Source organism: Phoenix dactylifera, chromosome 5, assembly GCF_051530095.1.
Source record: "Phoenix dactylifera cultivar Ajwa chromosome 5, Ajwa_hap1_PhDact_Kaust_v1.1, whole genome shotgun sequence".
NCBI classification, from domain to species: Eukaryota; Viridiplantae; Streptophyta; class Magnoliopsida; order Arecales; family Arecaceae; genus Phoenix; species Phoenix dactylifera.
Window position 1 is genome coordinate 20,202,795 of NC_143194.1, and position 8,604 is coordinate 20,211,398.

Sequence of the window (8,604 nt, forward strand, 5' to 3'; positions counted from 1 at the left end):
CCCTCACATTAAATACTAGCTAACGAGATAGTTAAATTCAAGTTCTAGAATGCATGCATGATATTTGGTCTCTACTGGTAGTGAAAGAATACCAACTTATGTAATTGCACTATTTCCCTAACATACCAACTTCTGCATACTAATAAGATCCCTAGAACCTATAAGAGTAACGTTGAATCCATCTCATGGGGTGAAAATTTTAATCTCTAGAAAGAGTTGATCAATAGAAAAATCTCTATTACAAGAATACAAATGCTGAACATTAGATTTCACTCTGCATAATTGTAAAAAAAAAAAAAAAGAACTTACATATTGTAATATTTATACAATCAGTTTGCCTCCTCATTCTCTCTTCGCATGCCGGTGCAATATTCAAGCAAGATATATATATATATATATATATATATATATATATATATATATATATATATATATATATATATATATATATATATATATATAATATTTTTTTATTTTCTTGCTATTAGTAGTAAGTTGGGCTCCCTCAACAACAACCCCTCCAAATTAAATAAATTTATATATACTTGTTCTTAAATCCTTTGTAAGCTAAGAGATACCTATCAACTAAGCTAAAATTAGTTGGCCAAGCATCTTCAAATGTCTTAATAATTCCGCAACAGGGTATTATTAATATCTTTTTAAATAAAAAAACAGCGATGTGCTTGACATGGAATGCCAATAAACTTCTTACTAAATTCTGTTGCTTGTGGATCCAGACATCTCCCATCACATCTGTCTTGGATAAGATCAAGATTCACAATATCTTTAGGCGAGCATCCATCCTAAACAAACAAAAAAAAAATAAATAAATAAAATAAAATAATCTTACAGGGCTCTACGGCAAAGCTCCAAACTAATTCAAGTCATGGAATCGGATTCCAAACCGTCTGCACAAATAAATAAATAAGTCGATCAATTAATAAATTAATAAATAAAATATAAATAAGTAAATAAAAATAATCCTATGCAGTCCACGACAAAGCTCCCACTATTTCTACACATGATGGTCATGGCGGACCAAAGCCGGCAGCCACGGTGGAAAATCCATGGCAGCATCGAGATTTCGGCGGGGGAAGGAGGACATTTTTAGATCCCCAGAACGCCCGACTGGAATCCAACGCCTCGCACCGAGGATGGAAGGCCCCACAGGCTTTGTCTTTTTCCAGGGGCCCGATGACCGTCGTTTCTTCTCTTCTACTGCTCTTCCTCCCGTTCCCACCTCTTTCCACCGTCTCTTCCTTTCTCTACGTCTCTCTCTTTTCCCAGCTCTTTCCTTCCTCCCTTTTCTTGCTTTCGAACCAGTGAAGGGGAAGCTATAAAAGCGGAAAAATCGGATTTTTTGGTTTGCCACCCGCTTTCTCTCTCGGTGTATTCCTTGGAGAGTTGGATTGTTGGATGGGTGTCTGATTTTTTGTGGAGGAGGCCATGGGCAATTGCTTGGACTCGTCATCCAGAGTAGAGAACGCCCAGAATTCTTCCTGTGAGTGTTTCTTCAGAACTTTTTGATGGGTTTTGTTGCTTAAAGGTGGCATCTTGCCGCTGTTCCTGTATGGGATTTGGATTTGGTTTGGAATTCTTTTTCTGTTCCTCTCTGGGGCGTTGGATGTGGGTGTTTGGCGTTGGTAGTAAGTGAACTGGTTTTTCTTTTCTTTTTTGTTTTCCTCTATGATTAATAGATTTGATTGCAGCGAACCCACCGTAGAAAACTGAGGTACGGCATAAGTTTGTACGTTTAGCCGTTTGGTTCGGATTTTTTTGGTTCTGGTTCCTGGGTCTTCTTCTGAAAGGCTTGGGAATATAGGTATACTGGGTCTTGGATCTAATTTTATGGTAATAAAATAAATTTGTCTTGAGGTTGCAAATAGAAAGGAACTTGGATTATCTTTTAAGAGCCGAACATGGATCCCTGCCTGTTATAACCCTGGATTTCTCGATTTCTTATGGTTTTTTTTTTAGAAATAAGTTTTTCTGATTGCCTGTTAGTCCTCCATTAAAACCCTATCTACGATCTTGGTCGCCTTATTGACTAACAACTACCTTCGATTCTGAACCTCAGCTTTTACTGCATAGAATTTTTTTTGTCACTTTTTTTGTCACGTAAATTCTAATTGCTTGTTGATGAATCATTTATGCTTTCAAGAAGACTGGGCTGCGCCTCTGCCATGTCTCCTTTCCTGAGGTGAATCATAGGGGACTGTATCCTATGGTTTATGCCTTATAAATTGAAAGATCCTTTTTCTTTGCTTATGTCATCTGATCTAGACTTTAAAGTTTTACATTCTTTTTGTAAGGAAATAGTGTGCTTTATCGTTGTGGCTGCTATCTTCAAGTATTAAGCTTATGACCGCAAAAGATTACTATATTATATTTGAAGTATTACATTTGAATCATTATATCAGACTCCTTGTGGGGTCTGACAGTTTTGACTATTAACATACATGGTCTCGTGTTGTCTTTCTATAGGCAGGTATCAGTGTAGAAAGATTATTTACAGCATTTTGGGGTATTTTTTTGCATGTTTAACTTATTATGTAGACTCCACTATCTCAGAAGAGTCTTTGATGGTAAGGGTGATGGTTATAATTGTGCTTATTTAGAGGCTTTAGGTTGCAGAGAATGGATATTCTGTAAGTTTTCCAGGATTTAGATTTTCAAGATGGTTAAACTTACTATGATGGCGTGCTTGTGTATTGCAATGATGGCATAGGTTTCCAATTAGAAGGCATATATGAAAGAAGAACATCGAAGACAACATTTCTTTTAAGGTTTGTTTCACTGCTGGAATGTGAGAAAATGTCCTAACTGTTAGTCTTTTAAGGTTTGGTTCTTGACAAAGTGATTAGTCTTATATGTCCTAACTGTTATGGGATAGGAGTGAGAAAATGTATCCGTTTCTGACGAGTGAGTCCTGCCCTGTGGTCAAGCAGTATAGTTAGAAGAAGGTGTGAAGATTGTGATAGGAAAAAAGAAAAGGATCCTCTGATTGATAAATCTTGGTGAATGTTAGAAGGACCATGTTAAGAAAAAAGCAATATGTCATCCCCTTCATGTGCATGGTTTCAGACAGAACTGCTCCCTTGGATGTAGCTAGCCATAAGAATCTTCTTTATGCACTTCACTAAGATCCTAAACTTAGAAATGTTGAAGCTGAGAAGCAATAACTTTTGTGGGCTTTCAATTTAATGAATTAATAAAGCACACCAAAAACTGTGCATCCATAATGGCCTAGAGAATGCTCTTAAAGGTACCAAAAAAGCTGGGCACTGATCTTTCTCCTTTTTTGAGCACTATATGGAGAGAATGGGTTCTTAGTGTAACCGTCTTATGGGATTCCAGGAGGCTTCTTAGTCTCCGGTGACTGTTCGTTTCCCAAGACTAAGTAAACCTAGAAAAGTGCTGCTTAAGTGCCAAAAAAATAACTTAAGATTTCCAGGGTAAAGCGAGTCTAATTATTTGTTGACTAGGTCTCTGTAAGCAGGCTTTTTATGTAATCTAGATTCAATTTATTTGTCATAAGTTTGTTTATGGCCTTTAATATTCTGAATTTAAATGTTCAGTCTATAATCTATTTGAATAGACACTAACTGTTGTATTCAAACACAGCTTTAGAGAACCTAGATTCAATGAATATAAGCAAGTGTTCTTCAAAGTCAAATAACATAAGCCTATGTCCATATATTCTTCAATTAGTTTCTGGTATTGCTTTCAAGTATGAACTTGAGCTTGAGTTCAGAATTATAATGCTTGAACCCTTCCATACTGTGTGAATCAGCCCCTTGTGTTATTTTTATTTGAAGAAAACAAGTTGATCAAGTATTTTTTCATGTTGTGAACCATCTTGAGGTTTTCATGAATTGCCCAGTTTCTTATTTCATCTTGATTTTGAGCTGGACTGGGATATGAAAATATCATGAATTCTGGTTGTCTTTCATTCAGAATCTGGACATGTAACATTGAACTTTGCCAGGATATGATGTAAAATTTGGCTTATTTATCCTGCGAAATTTTATTTTGGAAAAAGTGGCAATAATGATGCATCGATTTTATCATGCACTAGATCTATATTCCTGCTAAAACTGGCTATTATCAGTTATATTTATTCCAAAAGAATAGACGGGTCCACCATAAGAAGAAACCTTCACCTATGGTTTTCAATGTCTGTCAACACTCTTTCTGAAATTGTCACGTGGATGTCAGTCATGCCAAACTCGAAGACTCTTAGGGTGATTTGGCATCTAATTCCTATGATAAAACTCTGGACCAGACAAAATGACTGAATATCGCAAATGCAATGCCACTTAATTAATGATTTAATCAGTTGCTATATAACTTGTCTTTGATTATCATACTAGACTGATGCTTGCATGTTCTGTTCTCTCCCTTTTCTCCAAATTGATCTTGAAATCTTTTAAGTAAGGACTGTCCACGAAGATTTGACTAGAGGCTGTCCCATAAGGTGTTGGAAGTCAAGAGCCCTCAAGATTTCATGAGGGGAAGCTAAGTGCTGACAGCACAAAATTCCCTTCAGGAGTTAAAACTTGTCAGGTATTTGAAGATCTCTCTGAAGCAAAGTTTTCGAGGAACAGATTGCATTGCACTCTTGGCTCCAATTCTTTTGAAAATTCAGCAGATTGATAACTTACATTGTAAGCTAGAGCCTCAAATAAGCTCGATGATTGCACTGTAAACTTGTTTTGCGGATGTCCGAGGTCTATTCACAATATTCTGCATCAGGGAGAATTTGTTTTGTAGTGGTATATATTAATCACTGTGATTGTTCTCATTCTTGTGACAAGATAGTTTGGTATGTTTTTTCCTATGAATATACCTAAATGATTGCTTGAATTCTGACTTTAATCACAGAATGATTCGGAATACTTTCTCACGAGTTCTTTTTCTATTTTGTTTATTTTTCTGGAAAAACAGATCCCTCGAAAGTCACCAGCAAAACAAGTTTATCTTCAGTTCCTTCAACACTGACAACATACTCAACTCGTTCAACCCTGACCGTGCCTTCTTATACTGAGAGGAGTGCTAATGAGAATCTTCTTACACCACGAACTGAAGGTGAGATATTGTCCTCCTCAAATTTGAAGGACTTCACATTCAATGATCTGAGGAATGCCACTAGAAACTTCCGGCCGGATAGTCTTCTTGGGGAAGGAGGATTTGGTTGTGTCTATAAAGGTTGGATCGATGAACAAAGTTTAACTGCTTCAAGGCCTGGTACCGGCATGGTTGTTGCTGTCAAGAAGCTTAAACCGGAGGGTTACCAGGGCCATAAGGAATGGCTGGTGGGTATTTCCAAATATTTTGTTCCTCACTTCCTTTTTTTCTTTTATCTCTTTAATTACTTCTCCGGATGTTTGAGTGTTGTTTGTTAATGGTTGCAGACAGAGGTGGACTATCTTGGTCAGCTTCACCATCGAAATTTAGTTAAGCTCATTGGTTACTGTTCAGAGGGTGACAACCGACTTCTAGTTTATGAATTCATGCCAAGAGGCAGTTTGGAGAATCATCTTTTCAGAAGTACGTCATAACCTATATTAAGATATATTATTGTATTACATTTTGATTTTTTGGTCGGTGCAAGGAACTGTGGTGTCATGTTAGGTAGATGATTCCAGTTGCAAGGTTCATAAATGAAACTATGACAATCACCTTCTCAACTCTATTTTGCCTACACCCCTCCCCCCTTCCCCTCCTCTCTCATTCTAAACTCTTGAAGAGAGTTGAACCTGAAAAGCATGGTAGAGATAATATGTATCTGTATTAGTGATGCCATCATTTGCACGTCCAGTATCAGAAGCAGATACATTAGGCCTTTTCATTGGTTTATACTCCCAATCATTGTTCTAGTAATTGTCCTTGAATGCACTAATGGGTAGTAGATCTTCCATCCATCGCTATGTTGTGCTATTTGCTGATGTTCACTCGAGAATTGGATGCCAAAAGGTGGAGTTTGTAGCCATGTTGTTTCGGCATTCTTTGATAGAACTGCCTGCATTTTTCTGTTTGGGGTGTCTTGTGTTGATATAAGTTTTCTTGGTTGCTCCTTTCAGGAGGTTCACAACCACTGCCTTGGGCAATAAGGATCAAAGTTGCTATTGGAGCTGCTAGGGGGCTCTCTTTTTTGCATGATGCTGAATCACAAGTCATATATCGAGATTTTAAGGCCTCAAACATCCTTCTTGACTCGGTATGCTGTGGAAAGAGAGAACAGCTAGTGACTAAATAAACTACATAAATTGGGTTAAAAAAACTTACAGCCTATTTTGTTCAAATGCAGGAATTCAATGCAAAGCTTTCAGACTTTGGGTTGGCAAAAGCTGGACCAACTGGGGACAGAACTCATGTCTCCACGCAAGTCATGGGCACTCATGGATATGCTGCTCCTGAATATATTGCAACAGGTTTGTAAATTTTGCTTTTCTAATACTGATGGTTGGTTTCTCATTTCCAGATATTGGTAAAGCACATTAAGATAATAATAATCATCAATTATTTCTGTTTGTGATTATTTAAATGATAACAAGATAATTTCTAGAATTTTATAGTATTTGTTCTCGCAAATTATATGGGGACCTTTTATTTTTCTCAGTGACACCCACATGACCATATGCAGCACAGGAAAAACAAGAACGGGAAAGGAAGAACTGTAAAGCCTACGAGAGACCAAACTTTCTTACGGTCACCTGGATGCATTAACCTTTAAATAAACGCCCATTTTTTATCATACTATTTCTGCTCACCTTTGCAACTGGAAATCTTCCAGTTCGAAAGATGGCAGGCATTTCTAGCAATGTCACATGAGATGCCATATTTTTGGTGGAAGTCAGCTGCTATTTCCTTTGAGGAATGTGTTTCACAGTTTAGTCATAGTGTAAGGCTTCAATCCCCATGCCCAAGATAAAGTTTTTATCTAAAGAGATTTTGCAGAAGGATGGTCAAACAATAATTGCTTCGTGGACTCACAACTATTACTACTTGTCACACAACTCTTACAGTTCTGTAGTCTCTTCACACGCAACAACATCAAGGGGCCTTTACTGTAATAATTAATTATTCTATAATCAAGGTTTCATCTAAAAATATTACTGCGTGATATGTCCTAGTGACTTTGAGAAATCTGCAGTTCCTCTGTCAGTAGCTTCTACACTTCTTGGCTTTCTTTATGTTTAAAATTTAGTACTTCTCCATATAAACAGCTAGGCTACCACTAGTACTGTTACCTATAGCCATGGTACACCATGCCAGTCCGTACTAGTGGATGCCGAGCATGCAGTACCATACCAGTACCGAACAGGCATGAGGTATGGGAAGCTTATCAGGTACACTGAACTGACCCCATACTAGGTGTGCGGGTACCGGTATGAGATTCGATGTCGAGATTGTGAAGCTTGCCTATAACTTTAGTTATAGAAACTATGTTCCGTTTTTCTTGTCTCTTCTTTCTTTCCCTCTGTGTCTCTACTTAATAGCAAGGATAAAATTATGAACCGGTCTTATTGGGACCACCACTTCATGAAATAGATCTAACATTTCCATCAATTACAGGCCGGCTCTCTGCAAAGGCTGATGTATACAGCTTTGGGGTTGTGTTGTTGGAGCTGCTGTCTGGACGTCGGGCTGTCGACAAAACAAGAGTAGGCTTAGAGCAGAATCTTGTCGACTGGGCAAAGCCCCATTTGGGTGATAAGCGCAAATTATACCGGATCATGGACACAAGACTAGAGGGCCAATATCCAAAGAAAGGAGCCCATGCGGTTGCCAACCTTGCTCTGCAGTGCATTGGCAGCGAGGCCAAACTCCGGCCTCGTATGTCTGAGGTGTTGGCCACACTGGAGCAACTGCAAGACCCAAAGAACACAGCGGTGACGCAACCCCAAACAGATCGATGGCAAGCCTCTAGCACCATCCCAAGGTCACCTATGAGGCAGTATAAGTCACCACGACGCCGGACACCTGCTGGCTCCCCGTTGCCATCGTATCTACGGTCGCCGCGTGTACATTGAACAAGAGAAGCACATTCAAATGGTACTTTCAGTGTATATTTGATACTATTCGCCTAATTTATTTTTTGTTTGCTTCATGTTTCGTAATTCACATGCTGCAATTTACATCTTCAAGAGAGTAGGGTCCTTGGGAAAATGCACTTTGCATTGCACATTTACAATACAGTGTTAATTTTGTCCATGGAAGAACCTGTATTTTTCAGCGCATTGATGTTTATCGAGCTTTATTTGATGATAGAAATGTTCTTGTCGACCTACAATGGTTGTGTTTCTAGATTTATATAGCAGAGAGAGCTCAAGTTTCTTATTTATCATTTGTTTCTCTGTTATGTAAGCTCACCTCGTATCTTCTTCAAAGATGGTTCTTGTTCATGCATTGCTTGGATTAGAGATGAGGTTTTTAGAACCTGATAGAAGTTCAAAACCTTGTTTGAATAATGAAATGAGCCTCACTTCACGTCAGCACGAGGAGCCTTTGTGCTATATGTTATGAATTGCTGGTTCGTTACAAGAGCAGTAAATTTGTTACAATAAACAAAATACAAAGTCGAGTCCTTAACAACAGGAG

The 8,604-nt window shown here is 38.1% G+C and overlaps 1 protein-coding gene across 2 annotated transcripts; it reads left to right on the forward strand.

Annotated features, from left to right (window-relative positions):
• Nucleotides 1-1,138: 1,138 nt before the first annotated feature.
• On the forward strand, nucleotides 1,139-8,277 carry LOC103722695 (putative serine/threonine-protein kinase PBL3). Of its 2 annotated transcripts, none has more exons than XM_008813341.6 (6): nucleotides 1,139-1,501; nucleotides 4,948-5,315; nucleotides 5,415-5,550; nucleotides 6,084-6,220; nucleotides 6,311-6,434; nucleotides 7,579-8,277. In XM_008813341.6, the coding sequence occupies exons 1-6, from the start codon at nucleotides 1,447-1,449 to the stop codon at nucleotides 8,034-8,036; spliced, it is 1,278 nt and encodes a 425-aa protein (XP_008811563.1). In that variant the 5' UTR covers nucleotides 1,139-1,446; the 3' UTR covers nucleotides 8,037-8,277. The 2 variants fall into 2 exon arrangements, with proteins under 2 accessions (XP_008811563.1, XP_089786839.1); XM_089930713.1 differs by lacking the exon at nucleotides 1,139-1,501 and adding an exon at nucleotides 4,435-4,825.
• Nucleotides 8,278-8,604: the final 327 nt, after the last annotated feature.

Bases quoted from the DNA above. Each gene is read 5' to 3' on its own strand.
- LOC103722695 (XM_008813341.6), top strand. From the start codon at position 1,447: ATGGGCAATTGCTTGGACTCGTCATCCAGAGTAGAGAACGCCCAGAAT. The intron at 5,316-5,414 runs GTGGGTATTTCC...TAATGGTTGCAG, and splicing joins AGGGCCATAAGGAATGGCTG to ACAGAGGTGGACTATCTTGG. The intron at 5,551-6,083 runs GTACGTCATAAC...TGCTCCTTTCAG, and splicing joins GGAGAATCATCTTTTCAGAA to GAGGTTCACAACCACTGCCT.